The sequence below is a fragment of the Nelusetta ayraudi genome, unplaced genomic scaffold, assembly GCF_046127955.1.
Source record: "Nelusetta ayraudi isolate G7.1 ecotype Tasmania unplaced genomic scaffold, CSIRO-AGI_Nayr_v1 ptg000131l, whole genome shotgun sequence".
Taxonomy (NCBI): domain Eukaryota; kingdom Metazoa; phylum Chordata; class Actinopteri; order Tetraodontiformes; family Monacanthidae; genus Nelusetta; species Nelusetta ayraudi.
In genome coordinates, this window is record NW_027466181.1 from 304,256 (window position 1) to 324,079 (window position 19,824).

Below are 19,824 nucleotides of genomic sequence, written 5' to 3' on the forward strand. Positions count from 1 at the left end.
CCACCTTCAGTTGCAGAGATGTTGCTGTACTCATTTTTTTCTTATCAATCACTCTTTTTTTTCTATGTTTGCGTGCCTTTTGGCAGTATTAGAGATGTTTCGGAAAATAACAGCGACCCTGGGTTGGAACTTATTAAATGCCAAGGTTACACAAGATGATCATATTACTTATTTTATTGTTATTTCAAATCTTGAAATAATGATCAAATATTATCATCTGGACTTTGGCAAAATCCATTGTAGTTTCGAGATCTTTTGCAGACCAAGCAAAACGTCTCATCAAAGTAACCGCATGCTGAAAAAGTCACTTAGTAATGTTGCCATATTTGTCTCCAGCCTGTCAAAGAAGCCTCCAGAAATTAAATAAGCCAAGTCAACGCTTCATTTTCATCCATCATCTGTATGAAAGTCTTGTTTGCTGAAACACACAGGCTTGGAACTCATCTCTTTCCAATGTGACTGACACCTCTAAAAATAGATGTAATATGGGACCATTAATATGTGTCTGAAAATGAGCCCCCACGAACCTGCTCAAACAGACCGTTTTAATAGACAGTGATGGTCAGGAACTCAACTAATTTCCACTTGATTGTACTAACACACAGACTTTGATGGAATGGCTAGTGACATTTCAGGGACCGTCTGCCATCAGTAGCCCCCCTACACTCCCCTCCTCCCGAGATAAGCTGTCAAGGGCTCTGACGTCCCACTGCAAGCACTCTCAGCCGCGAAGTTCCAGGGAGGTTCGACCTTCGGGTCTTCGTCAATTTTTCTCTTTTTGTTTAGTCAGGCCGGGCGGGAGGCTGTGCTCCATCATCGAGCTGGTGTTCCAAATTTGACTCAGTGCAGAGACATCGCAAGTGAGCCAGTCTGAAATATTATCCACAAAGGCGCAGATTCACAGAAGCTGTCATGGGGAGCCTAAAAGCATTGCTTCTGACTCGTTAACCTGCGTCTGTCACACGAAACCCATCTGTCCTCTTTTTCTAAATGTCATTTTTCTTTCTTGCTTTCTTTCTCGTTCCAACAGGAACTCTTTGCATTTGTTACTTCCCACTGGGGATTGAAGATAGCACAAATGTTTACAAGCCCTGGCTTTCTTTTCCACTGCCAGGAAGTATTAGCTTAGTTCTATCATTTCAGATGAAACTGGGCCTGTTTTTCATATGCTGTGGTTTTATAACCTAGTAAATGTCTCAATGTTGTCAGCTTGTTAGGATTCCCTGTTTTAAAAAAAAAAACAAAACAAAAAAAAACCACACTTTTATTGTTGCTTTTTTCTTGATTTTATTTTGTTCTTCCATTTTTCTCTGTTAAAAGAAATACTAACAAATGATTATATATGTGTATATATATATATATGTGTGTGTGTGTGTGTGTGTGTGTGTGTGTGTGTGTGTGTGTGTGCGTGCGTGTACAAACATGACTGAAAATCTATCCTATACCCATCCCTTCCAGCGAGTGCCATTTTTGATGTATTGCCTGGTTCCGCGATGTATACATATGGTTTTGTTTTTTGTTTTCTTCTAAATGCTGTTTTTGATGCCTTTTGGGCCATTAATCAGTTTGGAGGAATGTGTCAGTTGTTCACACAGCCAGCATCCTGTCAGGATTTCAGTTTGGAATGTGTTGCAAGTAAGAAACTGTGGAAGGAGATACTTATATCCTTGTGTTCTGTTGGGCCTGATTGATTGGGCTGGGGGAGGGTTTTATCCGCCAATACGTCTCTCTTAACGTCACCAGCCTGAGGTATGGGAGCTGCCATTTTTAATAATGGGCCTCCTCAAATAAACACCTATCTTGACTCCTCGACAGCCTCTAGATCAGATGGGCAGCAAAGAACCTGATGGTTGCTTTGTTTTGAAGCCATTCTAATGTTATATAGCTCCATAAAAGTCGAGCATAAAACCAAATTGTGTGCTGTTAAACACAATTGCTCCCCAAACCTGAGAGGTATAGTGTTGTGGCTCTCAGAGCACTGATAGATTTGTAAAGCTTGTGATATCATGTTTTATATAGTTGTTGTTTTTTTTTTCCCTGGGAAGCAAAGTCAAATGAAAATCTTTATTGTAGGAACAAGAGCAAGAAACATGTAGTTTCATAAGTGCTCGAAAGCCTTGTTTTTGTCTACTGCTGTTTTTGTTGTTATATTATTGTTATAATGACGATTCTTACGAAATGTTTTTTTTTTAATGTATCTAGTATATAAAGATTAGGCCTGTCCAATCATTATTGTAGCCAAATGACATACAGAACAAATAATAGTGGTATAGTGTTCACCCCCTCACTGCAGCTCCCCCCTCCCTACACACACTTTTCTTCTCATTTAATTTTTTTTTCATACAAGCCAGATCCAGACCAGGTCTCACATTACACTGAGACTTTATTTTGGTCCTTCAAGTGCTTAACTGGTAACTTTTTTATGACGCAAAACCAACTTTCATAAATTAATCTCCATTGCAGTCGCTGGACATAAAGTGAATCGACCAGCAGCCAGAAAAGCTTTTCAAACAGCCTCTAATACATATGTACTGGATTTCAAAGGGTTTCTAGGATGAAAATTTATTGTGCACTATGCAGGACGAATCAGGCGCTGAAAGACACGAGAAGGCAACGATTGGGTGCATGTTTAAAACAAGCCTCTTCAAGGCTCAGCATGGGATCCTGACATTATGTGTAGCGATTGTCTTGCCAAATCAGAGGGTTCTGTTGAGAAATGAGAGTGAAAAATGTCCATGGCTTAGGAAAACGATGGTAAGAATTTGGGCGAAGCCACAAGCTCTGTCTGCACCATCACAGCCTGGGTTTAAACAGTGTTGATTTCTGCAAGAAGAAAAAAAAAAAGTACGGAAAATTTTGATAAAAATGAAATTTGATTTTAAGATTTGTTTTTTATATATTTCTCAGTTGAGCCTTAACAGTGTCTTTGTCATCACAATATATATATATATATTTTACCTTAAATATTACTTCTATTAAAAAATTTTTTTTAAAGAAATCTGTGTCTTACTGACGCAGTCAGTTCAAATTTCATCTGCATGAAAATAAACAGAGAACATTCCTCAGGTTCCCTGCTGTATAAACCAAATCCTGCATGGGCTCAAATCCAAACCATTTCTACGTACTTGGCTACCTTGGCACTAATCCACACTTGTATAACATACTATATAGCTTCTGAGGGCAGCATTATCACAAACTGCCAAACTTCCAGCCTAAATCATCACTGCGTTTGTGAAAACAATAATTTCCTTGGAGTTTATCTTGCTCATCTTGTAAAAAACAAAACAAAATAGAAAACTCAACGCAACATAAAAGCACCAGCATGTAACTTTACAAGCAATGTCTTCTCTTTTACAGACTTCTGCCAGACAGAAAAAGTGGTTTAAATCAACATTTAAATTTTTTAAACAGGGGCATTAGCTTAAAAGCACCCAGATACATGAATTGACAACTTATAAAGGCTTATCCCCTCATTATTCTCACCGTAGACTTTTATATTTGCTTTAAAATGCTATGTTGACTCATTCACCCCTTGTAACATGCAAGTACATTCAGGTCACATAAACTCCATGAGCCTCATTATGCAGTTAAAAGGCAACCAGAGCCAGGCGAGGCCATTAATGTACACAGCAGACCGTGGACACTTATCGGGGTGCGTAGGCGTATGGTTAAGTCCAAAGAGAAACGGTGTTGCCCCCTCTACTGGGATAAAGGGGTACAACATGTTATATACATTCGCAAAAATTGGAAGAACACAACTACCTGTAAATAAAAAAAATAAAAATAAAAATAAAAATAAATGTTAAGGTATTGCGGGGTTTGTTTTGTTTTGTCTTGTTTTGTTTTTCAAAATGTACAAAGCCATGTTCCAATCTCTAGAATGGACCTACACGTTGTTTTGATACAATAAAGAATGTTGGTTAAATACACAAATTACATCGGTAGATTTACTTAATCTTTTATGAAAATGTATTCGGGGTGCAATTGATAATATTCTTAGTTTGATAACAAAACAAAACCTCTGCTTTTTGTTCATTTTCTAACTTAAACTCCTGTTACATTTTTTTTCTTTTTTCTTCTTTTTTTAACCGAGCATCGCAAGGAATCACACGGAAACTCCCCGATTGGTTGACGTCGTTGTCGCTCTTCTGATGACGTTCTTTCCGGTTTTGCCATCTCAACACGTGCCTTGTGTGCCGTTTTCAGCAGACGGCAGAACAGAAATATCTCTCGCTTTTTCGATATTTCGGTGTTGACGTTATTGTTTCGCCAGGTAGGAGGCTTTGCCCGCTAATCAGTCAAAATGGTGAAGCCTCGGTTTAAGGGGAAGAGCTCCATTAACCCCTCGGCGTCCAGCAGCAACCCCGGTAAGCTAACACTCCACTAGCTTTGACGTTTGTTTACAGCTATTGCTAATGAGCGCTAATGTTGTTGTTTTTCCCTCCTTGGAACGTGTACAGCTTCTCTCTTTTAATAGCTGAGCTCTTACAGATATATAACGTTTGTAGAGAGTTTGCAAAGTATGTATGTTCGAGTCACACAGCTCATTGTTTTCTTTGCTCGACTGACACGTACTCTGTCTGTAGTCGGGCGTCTTTAAGTTGACACTGCTCGTTATTATAACAGCCAGTCCCTAGTTTTTAAGTTTTAAAGCTTAGATGCTAAAGCTACATAAGGAAACGTTATTCTGTGTGCATCTTTCAAAATCGCCTCATAATTTTTACAGACCGACCCAAGGGTGCAGGTGGCACCAACATGAGGGACCGAGCCACAATTAAGCGTCTGAATATGTACAGACAAAAAGAAAGATGGTAATTAAACAAAGTATTTGGTCACTGCTGTGACGAAATGAGCGTTTGGCTAATGTTTTACTAATCGGTGCTACATCAGCCCTGACATTGATCTTCTCCTTCCAGCAATGACCGTGGAAAAGTCATTAAACCCCTGCAGTTCCAGTCCACTGTGGCTCCTGGGACTGTTGCTAGAGTAGAACCAAACATCAAATGGTTCGGTAAGTGAAAAGGTGTGCTGAAGATATTATTGGAAAATGATTGCATTATTCCATGCTTACAAAATGCCTTCACATACCCACAGTACACCATGATCATCTTAAAAATTTGCGAAGCAGCTATTTTTATAAATAAATAAATAAATAAAAAGCATATCAGCGGAATCTGAGAAGATGAATATCAACTTTCTTTGTTACCAAGGCACTTGGATCGCCACCTTTATTGTCTCGCCAGTATGTTTGAATCCCAACCAAGAAAATCGCATTACTAGACTGCTGCCCGGTAGTAAATCAGAAATGACTATACCAGCATGTTCTCAATCAAAAATTCTATAACAGCTTTGCAAATATTTTTATTACCCAGTATTATTTATAGTACACCATCTCTTTTTGATTTGTCCAGTTTATATCACTAGTACACTAGTAAAGTAAAATAGACTCTTGTGTATGTACACACAGACATGACGAAACTAATGAGCAAGTGTGAGAAGAAGTTATTCACTTGTTATGTACTGGATTCCCAACAGGTCCGACTTAAGCAATGTCCCACTCTGTATTTCAGCAAATACCCGTGTGATCAAGCAGTCATCTCTTCAGAAGTTCCAGGAGGAGATGGGCGCCGTGCAAAAGGATCCGTATCGTGTGGTGATGAGACAAAGCAAACTTCCAATGTCCCTTTTGCACGATCGAGTTAAAGCACATGTAAGTATGAAGGATTAGAAGAGGATTATAAGTCTTGGAAAGGTTTTTCTGTTTGTTTTTTTTAACCATGCTGACCAAGTAAAGCTATGAGTGTTTTCTACCTAGACTTCCATCCTCAGTCAGGTCTTGGTGCTCTACTGTTAAGTTCTCGTCAGTCAGTTGTTCTCATGTTCTTTCAACGTACTGGTTCTCCAGATGTCATTATAATACATATCCTAACTGTTTATTCTCATTACATTTTTTTTTTTAGATTTAAATTTGTTGAATGTTGTTGAATGTGGGTGTTAAATGGTAAAAGAAAGAGAAAAAACTGGTTGATTTAGTTTATTTTGAGTTTGCATATTGAAGTCAGTAGCTGTGACATTGATTCTTGCATGGAATTTGCATTTACATGGATCAGCAAACCTGCCAGAGGTTCCTGTGGAATGTCATTTGTCAGCCTTAAGCGGCATCCGTTTTGTTCCCTGTGTACCTGCAGAACTCAAAGGTGCACATTCTAGACACAGAGGGATTTGAGACCACATTTGGGCCCAAGGCTCAGAGAAAGAGGCCCAGTCTCATGGTGGGCGATGTGAAGGACCTCCTCGAGCAGGCTGAGGCCTCAGCACAGAGCTACGATGCAGACAAAGACAAAGACCTGGTCACTGAGGACACAGGGGTCAGGTAAAGAAACCTTTGCCTCCCACTTTGATTCATTGAAGAATAATTCCATTCTTCCAAAATGGGTCACTTAATTCCACTTTTCCCATCGTCTCGTTTTGCCAGAGATGAAGTTCGTGAGGAAATTTTCAAAAAGGGTCAGTCCAAGAGGATCTGGGGAGAACTTTATAAGGTAAACAAAGTCATTCTTATGGATGTAAGGATATCAAAATCTTTGTACTCTATGATGCTATATTTAATGAGAGAAAATCTAAAAGAAAAAAAATACATATTGTATTTAGTAAATATTGAACTCACTCTGTTCATCCTTATCAGTTGCACTTTAATTTAATTTATTTTTTGATTTTCCTATATTTATTTGATGTATGCATGAGGTCCAAGCCAGGGCCATCGCCTGCTGTGGTCTCCACTTCTTGTTGCTCTCCTTCACTGCCCTTAAACTGCACTTAGGAAGTCCTATTTTTTTTTTTTAAATCATCACGTCCATGACAGCACAGAGGCTTATGAATCCAATTTCATAGCAATAATGTGGAATTGACAGCGCAGTTACATCCACAGTCATTTTCAAGCAATGACTATTTTCCTCTGAAAGGTGATGGACTCATCTGATGTCATCATCCAAGTGCTGGATGCCCGGGATCCCATGGGGACGCGTTCCAAGACCATTGAGTCGTACTTGAAAAAGGAGAAATCGTGGAAACATCTCATCTTTGTTCTAAACAAGTGTGACCTCATTCCCACTTGGGTCACGGTATGAAATCTACTTTTTCCTCTTTGATTACAAGGTGTGACCTTTGTCCCTTTGTAATGTCGAGTCTTGGGACTGACTTTTTCTCCAATTTCCCGATCAGAAACGTTGGGTGGCTGTTTTGTCCCAAGACTATCCCACTTTGGCCTTCCACGCCAGCCTCACCAACTCGTTTGGTAAGGGCTCCCTCATCCAGCTGCTCAGGCAGTTTGGCAAGGTAAGCACAAGAGAGAAACCAAACACAATTCCCCCTTTTGCCTTGAAGCTCAGCCACAGAGACTTCTAATAACCAAAGTATTTTTATCTATTTGGCTCCTCAAAGATATTTAAAGGTCAGACTGAAATACTGATATTACTTTTAGTTCTGCGTGAGATATTTGTCCTTCAAAATGCCAGACAAATGTTAAAAATAAATGTTCATTAACATGGTTGAACTTTATGGGATATTTTGGAGGATTTTCCAGGTGCTTCAAGGACAGTTCAGCCAAAATTTAGTTTTAAGGGTCATCACATATAACTGTAAGGATTCTACCCTTGCAAATACAGTAAAAGCGTATTGTGACCAACTGCTGAAACAAACTCTATCCTTGTTGAGTAGAAAGCAAACCTGGAGCCTATATGGACTTTGTGGCGGGTAGTAAATGGGCGAACTCTGTTTTCAAGTTGGGTCTGTACTTGTGGTAATACTTTCCAGAATGTTTTGTGTTGTAGGATAGCTACTGAAGTTTTCCCCTTCTGTCTGCCTTCTGTTGTCTGCCTCCGACAGCTCCACACAGACAAGAAACAGATCAGCGTGGGCTTCATTGGCTACCCCAACGTGGGAAAGAGTTCCATCATCAACACGCTGCGCTCGAAAAAGGTCTGCAATGTGGCACCGATCGCTGGAGAGACAAAGGTAACATTCACACAGTCAAGTCTTGCGAAGAATGCATCTTTGTGTACTACGTGAACAAAATGAATTGCGCAACTGCCGCTAGATCCCAATAAACGGTGTACAAAAGAACCCGATAAAAGCACTAAATGTAAAACTGTTGCAAGTGAGGAGGCCCTGATGAGTGGAAACTGTCCAGTCGCTCTGTTGTGTTGATGGATGCGTCAACAGAGGCATTGGGCTACAGGTTCTTCTATACAGCAGTCGATCTGTGCTGGGCTCGGAGAAACAAATGAACTTCAACAAGAGTTTTCAGCTTTAATTTCCTCTCTCTGGGGCTTTTTATCCAGTTTGGAAATGAACACCGAGGTTTGAAAACCTGTCCAAAGCAGGGTCAAGGCGAACGAAGGGGAAAAGAAAATCTTTCCCTTCGCGTTGGTGCGTGCCAAAGCCGTGAACCTAAAATAAGACACGCGAGGGAATAATGTTTTTTCACGCACCTATCCAGTGAATCAGATGGGTCTGTGGCCAACTCTCTTTTTGTTTCAGCTCATGTCTCGGACTCTCACGATATGGTTACGGTCCCTGTGAACGATAAATCTCGGACGAAGGAGAGATGCTCTTTGTTGCATGACAGGAACAGAAAATAAACTTCCTTATCACACTTTTTTGGCAGCATTCGAGGCGTTCTTTGGATTTCCTCGGTAAACTACACTTGATTATCCTGGCATTCCAGATGTATCATTTCCTAAGTCCGTTTTATTTATTTTATGTATCCATCTGGTAACAAGTCTGTAGAGAGGAGGCACCTTCAAACAAATAATACAAAGGGGGGGGGTGGGGGAACTTGGAAGCTGGTTGGATGAAGCTACTATTGCATTTATTGAAAGCAGACTGCTCACATTGTTTTTGTGCCATTAGCTGCTGCAGCTCCAGGTTCCCTACTTGATGTGAGGGGCAGCAGCGGTTGCCTGGAGCTGCCCTGTGGCAAGCGGCGCTGCACTGCTGCGCTTCATAACTCCTGCCAAAGGTCCCGTCTGGGGAGGAAAAAAAGAGATGCTACCTTTTTTTGCGCCACATCCCAGAGACATGTAGCGCAGGGGGCAGCGCCTTCACTTCACTAACTCAAAGGAATTTGATTAATGCTTAAAATTAGACTGCGTCATGATGGATGGACAAACTTACTCAGACTAGAGCAAGGGACATTTTTTTTGTTCCAGTTTCCTGTCTGTTTGTCTCGATGAAAAACACTTCCTGCGAGTCGTCGTCAAGATGGATGAGCGGGCTTTCAGATTTAAAACCCAGGTTATTAATGTGTCAAGAGACATTTTGTTTTTAATCCCTGTTTCCTGTCCATTTGTCCCTCTTTTCACACGCTTCCTTTAATTTGTCTCATGGCAGTGTTGCTCTATAGCTGATGACACTGCGCTCGGGATGACTTTTCCTCTAAACCCTCTAATTGAAACATTTTCTGTTTAGTGTCACGGCTACGTCTTTGTCCAGTGTAAATCTGAGTTAATACACGGCCACGTGGAGAGCATACTGGGGCCAGACCGCTTTTGTTTCGGCTCTTGCCCACTTACAGCAGTAGTCTACCACAAGATCATCTATCTTGCTGAGTACCGCTGCACCATGCGGAGAAGCTGTCTGTGCTCAGTATCTCAAATGAAGACAATATGCCTCTTCGCCGAAAACCATGTGCAACTTTACATAAAAATGCTCCAAGTGTCTCAGTATATTCCATTTAATACGTTAAATACGACACAGGGCCAAAACCCGCGTGCTATTAAAGAATTCCTCTGTTTTTCATTATTTTTCTGGTCATAGTTGGCTCGTCTGGCTTCAGCGTTTATGTGATTTTGATAATGGATAAGGTTTGAACTCTCCTTTTTTTCACTTTTTAGGTGTGGCAGTACATCACTTTGATGAGGCGCATCTTCCTAATCGATTGTCCCGGCGTCGTGTACCCTTCCGAAGACAGCGAATCTGATATTGTGCTAAAAGGAGTGGTAAGCCTGGTTTTCTTCTGTCCGCTCAACCTGTCTTGTAAACTCCTGCTGCCATTCCAATAAAAATGAAGGTGGACCAAATTCCAGTTGTACTTCTCAGACCACTCAGAAGCAATAAAAATATAATAATCATATTGTTATTGATCCAATTTTGCCTCGTATCAGAATGTTTGGCCAGGCTGAGCAAAAGTTGCACGCTCGTATCTTTTTAATTTGGTGCCGTTTTCCCTCCTCAAGGTTCAAGTGGAGAAGATCAGAAACCCAGAGGAGCACATTGGCGCTGTGCTGGAGCGCGCAAAGCCAGAATACATTCAGAAGACCTACCACATCCCGACTTGGAGCTCGGCCGAGGACTTTCTTGAGAAGCTAGCGTTCCGCACGGGGAAACTTTTGAAGGTTCGAACGCTCTTCGTATGGTTCAGAATTTATCGATCGATTCTCACACAGCACAGGGCAGTAATGAAAACTGATACTGAAGGGAACGTGGTAATCAGCATAATGGTACGCTTGTGTGAACTAAAGCTCCCGACTAACAGGCTCTCTGCCAGTCAAATAAATTCACTTCACGGCAGCGGGTAATGTGTTGGACTGCATAATATTCTCGTGACTTTGCTGTGAGGATTTCACATGCGATATCACACAAAGGTGCACAAACGACAACATATTGCATCCAAGTGCTGATTTACTTGCTTTGGGCCCGGTAACAGCTGTGCATAATTGTGCAGCTTAATTAACGGCAGACTTTCCGTCTCGCGACGACCGGTGTTTCCAGTTGGGCTTTGTTAAACGTTTGGTGCAGAAAAATAATCCTGCACCAAAGTGTGATACCCCTCCAAATGACCCCAGCTCCTTCCAGAAGTCTGGAATTTTACCGGCAATGGGACAATTGGATAATAATCCTCTAATCAGAGTTGTAGTGTGAAGTAATGTGATATCGCGCAGGGCGGAGAACCGGATCTGTCCACTGTGTCGAAAATGGTGTTGAACGACTGGCAGAGGGGACGCATTCCATTTTTCGTGAAACCTCCGGGGCCGGAAGGGGATGTAGAGGTAAGTTGTTGAAATGACTCAGTTTTCCCAGCAATGGCCAGTTGTTGTTTTGTTTTGTTGTTTTTTTTTAATCTTATCCTAAAGCCAGTTTGCAATATAAGCGACAACTGGTCAAATCAATAAGCCCCAATGGACACGTACAGCTCAGCAAGTTGTTACTGTGGCCGGGGTTAGAAAAACTTTTGGGAAGGTTTTCCAAAGTCGACACACGTCTGTTGTTGTTGGAATGGAAGGACGCAGTCATTTCGCATCAGTAAGACTTTGACTTCAGTTGATGCATTCATTTTTCTGTCAAATCAAAAGTTCAAAAACTATTAAATGAATGCTGCAATTGAGCCTGAAAATTTTCGAAGATTCACTCCTTCAAAGTGTGCGTGAAAACAAGCAGATGTGAACTCACCCCAGTCACGTGTGCCCAATGTTTGATCCTGGCTTTGTTACTTTATTTACAATAGGACAAGGAGCCATTAGCCGCCGAAGGTCCCTCACTCGCAGCTGAGAATAAGCAGGAAGAGCAGTCGAGCGGCGCAGACACTAACTCAGAGGAACAACAAAAGAGACAGAAGGAGCAGGTCCAGAAGATCCTGGCTAACGTTCGACAGAATTTTGGCAAGATCTACGTGGCACCCGAGTTCACGGAGGAGGACTTGGTTCCCGTGGAGATGCCTGACCTTGATGTGTCAGACTTCTCGGGATCGGACGACGAGGAAGCCGGCGGGGAGGAGGAGGGGGAAGAGGAGCAGCAGCAGCAGCAGCAGGAGGACGCGGCTGATGGCGAGGCGGCTGGCGAGGAGATGATGGAGTCCAAACCTGACTCTGGCAAGGGAGCGAGCCAGAAGAGTTCACGCCAGGTGATCCGGGACCTGGACGAGAAGATCTCCAAGTACAAGCAGTTTCTGGAGCGGGCCAAAAGCAAACACTTCTCCGCAATCCGGTTCGTCACACCTAAACCTCACCATCTTTCATTTGTTTATTGTCTGATTTGCTGTGATTGCGGGCAGAGAACAAAGCCGTGCGCACCGGCCAGACGTTGAGCCCCTGAACTCAGGAGTCATCAGTTTGGTCTGGTCGCAGGCTGCTTTCGTAACTCCCGCATGTCGTTCTGGTTCTTGCAAACTGCATCTGCTCTTGTAGAGCCCACAGAGTGACAAACGTGCCAGCTCTGCAGTCACTCACCATAACTTAATTACCGTCCATTTGAGCGCATCGCATGAAAAGTCAAATGTTTTCTTTACTTGCTCATAAATCACGTGCTTTGTTCTTTCAGGATACCTAAGGCACTTTCTGAAAAAGTGTTCACAGACATCAAGAGTAAACAAGCTGCAGTAGCGAAGCAAGCGCAGCATAAAGGTAATAAATCTACATTTGCATCGACTTTTTTACGATGCCGAGCGAAGAGAAAAAGGCTTCTCAAAGAAAATGTAACACAGTTCCGTGGTAAATGAAAAGCATGCGCATGCAAACACTCCGCATGTGTCCAGTGCTTTCTCATAAGCCTTGGGAATAGGATATGACATATATTGGCGTCTGTCTCTGTTTGTGCGCTGGCCTCAAATTTCTTAATCTTTGTTTGAATGGTAGCTGCAAAGCAGAGGGGTAAGAAGAGAGAAGCAGAGCAGGAGGGGAAATCAAAGCAAACAGCGCGGCTGACATCTAAACAGGTATGCAAGCGCCGCCTCCCTGATGTCCCTCCGGGTCGATACGTCACAATAAGTCATGATCCATCACGCGGGTTTGAACGGGAGTTGGGATCAGAGCGCGGCCTGTTTATTCATTTGACTCTTTTCCTCAACAGAAACGATCCGTGGACCGGTCCCAGAAGGTGAAGAAAATCGGCGCTCGCTATTACGAAACGCACAACGTGAAAAACAAGAACAGGGACAAGAAGATGGCGGCCCCCAAGTCAGAAAGCCAGAAGGCGAAACGACCGAAGCACTAGACCAGGACAACAAATAAATAATCATATTTTAATGAAAGCTTCTGAGGCGTCGGCAAACGCTTGATTCCTCATCCTGTTGAACTCTTTCCCAACGACACGTCCCTCATCATGTATTGATGTTAAGCTCTCTTGATGTTCAAGAGGAATCTACAGTATTTTGATAAAACTGTACTGCTCACATGTTGCTGTAAGAAAACAATTAAAAAGGTGAACTAATTGTCAAGCTGGCACAGATTTGTGTTTTTTTGTAAACATGAGACATTCACTTGTGCTGAGTCCGAGTGCCACTCTTGTGTTCACACCACAGGGAATAGGAACTGACAGTTCCTGCAGCGAGGGTTTGAGAAGCTCTGGCACAAGGAGAACCAGAAGAGCTGCTGTATGCGAGTTGATGTGCCACGACAAGCAATAGAAGTGCTGTTGGTGTGACCGGAGTTCTCGGCCTTCTTAGAACTCTGTGTCCAGGTGGCAGGAAATCCCCAGGGATTAGATGGGGCTGTGTGAACAATTTAATTGTTGCAGAATATTTGGCATTGCAGCACTCACAAATTAATTTATTTCGTTTTGTGAGAGTTTATGCCGTTATTTAGTTCTTTCAGAGTGTGCGGCGACATCTCCCTTGGCACGAAAAGTTCAATCACAGTCTGGATGACTGGATGAAGTAATTGTTTCTATATTTTTTGTGCCCAAACAGCTAATAAGTTTAAGAACTGTGCAAACTCCAGCACATCTGGTTTGGCTATGGATCATTTGTTTGATATTTAATAAGCCTGTTTATTTAGATTTTTTTTTTTCAGAGCCTCAATGTCATTTGACCTTCTGACTCATTCTGTATGATGTACAAATGAGACACGCATATTTTTTTACATTTTTAAAAGATGGTCTTCTCAAATGCCACTTCTTTTTGTTTGAGTAAACATTTTTTTTTTAAAGAGAAATATCTCTAATTAGCAAAAGTTTCTATATCCTGGGACTCAACAAACTCACAGGCTTCTAGTATATTATATTCTACTATGTTCAGTTTATAAGAGATACTTTATTAAATAAAATCAGCGGAAACGTATTTCATTAATTGGAAGTTTTTTCTTTTTAGCCCCAAAATAAATGGGAGGCTAGCTCAGCCACACTGCCATCATATGTTCGACGAACTGTCTCTCAAATCATAATCATATGTCCTCTGAATTTTGGCTGATGGTTCTCATATTCCTCTGACATTCCTGCAACACCTGGAACTCCTCTGAACCATCACTTCTTTGTCTGAGTCTCAGTTTGCAGGGACACAAATTCAAAACGAGATCAAGGAGATTAAAAAATATATTTATATTTATTTACAACAGTTCAGAAATTTTCTTTCAATTATTGCCAGAGAGAGAGAGAGAGAGAGAGAGAGAGAGAGAGAGAGAGAGAGAGAGAGAGAGAGAGAGAATGGGTCTGGATCCAAGCGAGTCACTTGTGTCGGTCGCCACCTCGGGTTCCAGCTTAACCAGTTGAAAAGTTGACGTTGCTGTCGTCTGGTCTCAGACCTGCGTCACCCGCATGAAAAGATCCAGTTTTCACTGCCAGCGGAAAAGAAATAAACAACTACCACTGCTGGTTATTTCTTTGGCGTGATGATGCCTTCGAGCTGAGCCTGCAAGACAGAGAAGATGCGTCGATAAATAAATAAATCAATAAATAAGGCGGGAAACGCATTTTTACCAACGACTTGGCCGGAGTTTCATTCCGCTGCCTTTACCTTGAGCTGCTGGTTGGTGGTCTTGAGGAACTGGATCTCCTCGTTGTGCTTCTTCTCCTCCACCTGTCGCTTCTCGTTCTCGCGCTTCTCGATGGCGTCGCATTTCGCCCTCTGCTCGTCCAGCTGCTTCTTCAGCTCCGCTCTCTCGGTCTCCAGGTCAGCGATCTAAAAAGACATCGAAGCCGACATCGCAGCACTTTGGTTCGCCTCCGCGTATCAGAAGTTTAATGGTAACTCAAGGGTGAATGGCGACCCCTGCTGGATAGCGGGGGTTTAGAAATAAAACGCCGCTTCAGATGTTCAGCTGCCTTTGGCCTTTTCTACTGCTTTCCGCCGTCATACGTCATCAGATAAACCTGATTTCACTCACTCTCTTCTCCATGTCAGACTTGCCCTGCTCAGCCTGCAGCGCCTTCCTCATCCCGAAGGCCACGCTGCTTTCGTACAGCGTCTGGTAGGCAGCCAGGGTCATCTGGATCTCGTCTCGAACCCGCAGCAGCAGCAGACCCCTCTCGGCACAGTTGATGGTCACCTGTCTGATCAGCTCGTCTTCCGTGGAGAAAGAGAAGCGGGATCAGACGTGTGGCCGACTGGTCACTGCGATGCTTTTCTTTGTCAAAGAGTCAGCGACGCGCTGCGGGTCAGAGGGCATCGCTCCGGTGGAGGATGGCTACTCCTCCACCACCAGGAGGCCGCTCCTTACCGAAGCACTGGGAGTAGAGCTCCCGGCGGATGGGGCAGATTCCCGTTTCTCTGGCCTGCCTCTGCTGTATCTTTGTGTCCAGTAGTTCCTCCAGGTGAATGACATCTGCTCGCGTGGACACTGCGCTGGACACCTGCTGGATGTACAGCTGGTTGTCCTCCACCCACTCCCTGAAGTGATTGTATTTAAGGGTGCGTTCAAGATAAATAAATAAATAAATAAATAACACTGCGAAGCATATTAGTGATACCTGGGAGGTAGGATTGAATTTAGGATGTCCTGGTTTTCCTGCTTTTTGGCGTCAGCCTGAGATGACTTGGCTTTTGGTGCTGGTGGGACGGGCGACGCCTGTTCTTTCTTTGGAGGACTGGAACTCAGAGGACGCCTCTGTTATAAAAAAAAAAAAAATGTTGTCATAAGCTGTAATTTTCATGCTCAATTGCAATTCAGTATAATGATGTCAAGCTGTTTTTAAGAACTGTGGGTATTATCATATAAAGTGAGTGAGAATAATTGTTATCATCTGATAGACCTTTGCTGACTTTGCATCAGTGGTCCTGCTAATCACGAATGGATTGTCGTATTTTAACAGCGTCTCAAGCGGTGGTATCATTGTGGGTTTTTTTGAGTAAGGAAAAAAATAAAGCTATGGATTTTAGAAGAGGAACTGTTTCTGGAGTTCTGATTGTTCAGAATTAGAATTCTGACTTTTCTCTCGTGCCTCCTCGTCTTCTGTGAGGTTCTTAGAATTCTGCAATCATTTTTACAATTCCTTCTCTAATCTAAATAATTATGGCTCTGATTTGACTTTAATCCCAGAATTCAGTCTGTTTTCTCGGAATGTTTTTCTTTGATTTCACAAATATTTTGGATGAAATTCCTCAAAATGCAGCTGTGGACTCTGGAGGAGCAAATTTTTCTTTCCTTTGCCGTCACAGTGATATTGGAGAAGGTCAGCAATTTTAATACAAGCACATTTGAATAAAAGTTTACAAACCAGTTCTGAGTCAATATTCTTCGCCCGTAGCGGAATATTGGTCATGGAAAATGTTTTAAATTGTAAAAATTTGTTGTTCTATTGTGACCGGTGTATCTGAAATAATTGGAGGACTCCTTACTGGGTTTCGCAGAGAAAACTCATTTGAATATATTTTTGAATACTTTACCACTCATGTCGTGTTTGCTGCCTGACATCAAACAGGTCTCTATGTTTAGACATGTCGGATTAATATCCAATCCCTCAGAGTAAACTGGGATGGAGATTACAAAAAGATTTTGTTTATCTGTTCTTTAGACATCTGCAAATACAAAGCAACACACACTGCCCAGGCCTTGAGTGGAAAAACACTCAGTACTGGTCAGGTTCTATGCAGACTTCACATTACCAATGTTTTCTAACAAGTGTCTCTACCTTCTATAGAAGTGTTGAAGCTGATTCAGTCTATAGAGTCTGTAAACACAAAGTTAAAAGAAGTTTTTATGTGAAATATTGTATATTTAAGTCTCAGAAATAGTAGCATTTTGGCCTGAAATCAGAAGAAAAATCAATCTACATCTACTTGTATGTTAATGTTAATGTTTTAACTCGAGCCAACAGCCAAAACGTCAAGTTGAGGGACGAGTTTAAGGGCTGTATCGCCCTCAATATTGAGATTCTCCGGCACCACCCTTGGCTGTAAGGGCTACCCAGAAGGCATTGCGTATTTTCGCCAAAACATCTTGGAAAAATATCGCGATGTAAAAGCGAGCTACAAATGGAAGTATTTTCTTAGTTAATAAAGATATAAAAATTACGAAACCATTTTATTGTCTTAGTTTAAGAGTTTTTTTTTTTATGGATTATTGACATCGTTGTTGCGTAACTTTCTTTTTTTTTTCTTCTTCTTCTTCTTTTTTTTTTTTTTTACTTTACGAGGTTTGTCAACCGGACCAGCGGGCCCGGCTTCACATTACTTGTATACCTCGTTGTGTAGCGAAGACTTCTTCCTTTTTCGCCGTCTTTTTCTTTTTCTCCTTCTTCTTCGTCGTTGTCGTCTTCTTGACAGACTGGATGTATCTTTGGCATAAGGCCGCCCCCCACAGTCTGAAGACGTAACTGCACTTAAGGGGTGTCCCATTTCTAAGCCCTTACACTTATTTTTGAGGGCCAAAGATTGAGGGTTAAGGGCGAGGGTTGAGATTGAGGAGTTAAGGGAGGAATTGGAATTGGCCAAAAGTGTTCTATAACTGACTTAATCAGTCATTTCTCTTATTTTTCTGAGACCAGATGGTGTGGAGGCAGAACCTCTCACACTTGAATATGTTAATGTGGACAAAAACATCCAAACATCTGAAGTTGACTAGACAAAACACACAAATCAAAAGGCTCGACGGGAACAACAAAATACAGACTGTACGGCACGAGAGATGACAAAAATAAAATTTAATTAAGTAAAAGATCAAGAAATAATCCAGACCACAAGACAACAAAAACAACAGTTACTTCTTTAGTGTGAAGATCCCTTCCAGCTGGGCCTGAATAATGAGAAGAATGTCAAGATGTTAGGATGGGCAACGCGATGATCAGCGATGTTGATACCGTGTGTTGGACAGCTTTCGTGACCTTGAGCTGCTGATTGGTTTCCTTCAGGAACTGGATTTCTTCGTTGTGCTTCTTTTCCTCCAGCTGTTGCTTCTCGTTCTCTCGCTTCTCAATGGCCTCACATTTCGCTCTTTGCTCGTCCAGCTGCTTCTTTAGTTCTTCTCTCTCACTCTCCAGATCAGCAATCTAGAGATGTCATAACAAGGAAAAGGGGAGCTTGTACCAGATTTAGAGCCAAAAGAGCTCCTGTCATCCTTGTTTAACCCTCGCTCAGAAATGAATGGCGCCCTCTACTGGACACCTCATGGAAGAAAACACATATGTACACCAGACTCGGCTGCAACTTTTGGCCAATCTTTTTCTTTTTGACAGTTTGAAATTCTGCTTGCCAACTCAATGTTCTTACTCTCTTCTCCATGTCAGACTTGCCCTGCTCAGCCTGCAGCGCCTTCCTCATCCCGAAGGCCACACTGCTTTCATACAGTGTCTGGTAGGCAGCCAGGGTCATCTGGAGCTCATCCCGAACCCGAAGCAGCAGCAGACCCCTCTCGGCACAGTTGATGGTCACCTGTCTGATCAGCTCGTCTTCCGTAGAGAAGCAGGATCAGACACGCAAGTGATTTTGTGGTCATGTCCATGAAATTAAGCCACTGCTGCGTGGCTCAGCGTGTATATTTGTCGGCCTCCATTTCCAGACGGTTCCTTACCAAAGCACTGGGAGTAGAGCTCCCTGCGGATGGGGCAGATTCCTGTTTCTCTGGCCTGCCTCTGCTGTATCTTCGTGTCCAGTAACTCCTCCAGCTGAATTACTTCTGTTCTTGTTGAAACTGCACTGGATACTGCTTGTATCCACTGCTTGTTACCCTCCACCCACTCCCTGCAGCAGCAGAGGTCGATAGAAATTAGCGTGTGGTGTGAACTCGCCCAGCAGTGTAATAGAAATACTACAGAGTCATACCTAGGAGGGAGGATGGCATTCAGGATGTCCTCATTGTCCTGTTTGTTTACCTTCGTAGAGGCTGGTTTGTCTTTAGGTGGTGGCGGGGAGGGAAGGAAATGACCAGCCTGTAAAGGGCTTGCATTCAAAGAATGTCTCTGTAATGTTAAAAGAAAGAAGGAAAAAAATAAACCAAAACTATTTTCTTGTTAATTTATCTTAGTATATGTGTTATGTTTCTATTATTGATGATGTAGCAGTTAAGTAACATTCAGTAATGTTTTTTCTTGTTGTTTGTGGTAGAATTACCACTACAACTTTTTCTAGTATATGGCTACTTATTATTATTAATTAGTTTTCCTTTCTTGCCACTGCTTACATTTTGTATACAACATTATCAAATAATGTAAAAATAAATTATTTTGAGAAATTTTCTTGTGGAGTCCTTTGATAAACTTACCTTTGAGGATTTTTTCCCAGCATGCTTGTTGACCAGAATTGGATTGCCATATTTTAGGAGAGATTCAGCTGGTGGGATCATTATGTTTTAATTAAAACAACCTCAGAACAAATCGCACAAAGTTCCGAAACTTTTTGTCTGAACTGCTGTAGACTTGGCGTGATAGAAACGCTGTTGGTCTGACTGTTGTTACGTTTGTTGTCGTCATAGCAACACTGATGAGTTTTATTTACTTACACAAAATCCTCGACTGCCAAATTGCTTTGAATTGAATAAATTGTATAATAAAAAAAAAAACAACTTTGAATAAGCGTAATGCATTTATAGAGGTGTTTTTGGTGACAATTAAAATTCCTAACGTATTTTTTTTTATACACTCGGAACCAAAGATTTATGAGCGAAAACGGGGAGCCAAATCTTG

The 19,824-nt window shown here is 42.0% G+C and overlaps 3 protein-coding genes across 6 annotated transcripts; 1 reads left to right on the forward strand and 2 right to left on the reverse strand.

Annotated features, from left to right (window-relative positions):
• The first annotated feature begins 4,150 nt into the window (after positions 1-4,150).
• gnl2 (G protein nucleolar 2) lies at positions 4,151-13,210 on the forward strand. The gene is made up of 16 exons (XM_076051040.1): positions 4,151-4,367; positions 4,727-4,811; positions 4,917-5,011; positions 5,571-5,710; positions 6,189-6,373; positions 6,476-6,542; positions 6,963-7,121; positions 7,222-7,335; positions 7,885-8,013; positions 9,894-9,998; positions 10,236-10,394; positions 10,941-11,048; positions 11,504-11,982; positions 12,316-12,398; positions 12,630-12,709; positions 12,844-13,210. Exons 1-16 carry the CDS (start codon positions 4,304-4,306, stop codon positions 12,985-12,987), a joined length of 2,196 nt encoding a protein of 731 aa, XP_075907155.1. The 5' UTR covers positions 4,151-4,303; the 3' UTR covers positions 12,988-13,210.
• A 1,171-nt stretch (positions 13,211-14,381) lies between these two features.
• dnali1 (dynein, axonemal, light intermediate chain 1) lies at positions 14,382-16,158 on the reverse strand. Its single transcript, XM_076051047.1, has 6 exons — positions 15,958-16,158; positions 15,676-15,812; positions 15,426-15,595; positions 15,093-15,271; positions 14,723-14,887; positions 14,382-14,617 (listed from the first exon to the last, which is right to left on the reverse strand). The coding sequence occupies exons 1-6, from the start codon at positions 16,036-16,038 to the stop codon at positions 14,582-14,584; spliced, it is 768 nt and encodes a 255-aa protein (XP_075907162.1). The 5' UTR covers positions 16,039-16,158; the 3' UTR covers positions 14,382-14,581.
• A 1,674-nt stretch (positions 16,159-17,832) lies between these two features.
• On the reverse strand, positions 17,833-19,811 carry LOC142904754 (axonemal dynein light intermediate polypeptide 1-like). Of its 4 annotated transcripts, XM_076051046.1 has the most exons (6): positions 19,404-19,811; positions 18,965-19,101; positions 18,714-18,883; positions 18,413-18,591; positions 18,028-18,192; positions 17,833-17,939 (listed from the first exon to the last, which is right to left on the reverse strand). In XM_076051046.1, exons 1-6 carry the CDS (start codon positions 19,482-19,484, stop codon positions 17,904-17,906), a joined length of 768 nt encoding a protein of 255 aa, XP_075907161.1. In that variant the 5' UTR covers positions 19,485-19,811; the 3' UTR covers positions 17,833-17,903. The 4 variants fall into 4 exon arrangements, with proteins under 4 accessions (XP_075907161.1, XP_075907160.1, XP_075907159.1 ...); XM_076051045.1 differs by having other exon boundaries at positions 17,833-18,192; XM_076051044.1 differs by having other exon boundaries at positions 18,714-19,101.
• Positions 19,812-19,824: the final 13 nt, after the last annotated feature.

Coding starts and splice junctions, on each gene's coding strand:
- dnali1 (XM_076051047.1), bottom strand. CDS start 16,038: ATGATACCACCGCTTGAGACGCTGTTAAAATACGACAATCCATTCGTG. Junction 15,813..15,957: donor CTGATGCAAAGTCAGCAAAG/GTCTATCAGATG, acceptor TTTTTATAACAG/AGGCGTCCTCTGAGTTCCAG. Junction 14,618..14,722: donor CCACCAACCAGCAGCTCAAG/GTAAAGGCAGCG, acceptor TCTGTCTTGCAG/GCTCAGCTCGAAGGCATCAT.
- gnl2 (XM_076051040.1), top strand. CDS start 4,304: ATGGTGAAGCCTCGGTTTAAGGGGAAGAGCTCCATTAACCCCTCGGCG. Junction 7,122..7,221: donor TCATTCCCACTTGGGTCACG/GTATGAAATCTA, acceptor TTTCCCGATCAG/AAACGTTGGGTGGCTGTTTT. Junction 7,336..7,884: donor TGCTCAGGCAGTTTGGCAAG/GTAAGCACAAGA, acceptor TGCCTCCGACAG/CTCCACACAGACAAGAAACA.
- LOC142904754 (XM_076051042.1), bottom strand. CDS start 19,484: ATGATCCCACCAGCTGAATCTCTCCTAAAATATGGCAATCCAATTCTG. Junction 19,102..19,403: donor CTGGGAAAAAATCCTCAAAG/GTAAGTTTATCA, acceptor TTAACATTACAG/AGACATTCTTTGAATGCAAG. Junction 18,193..18,412: donor AGTCTGACATGGAGAAGAGA/GTAAGAACATTG, acceptor TGACATCTCTAG/ATTGCTGATCTGGAGAGTGA.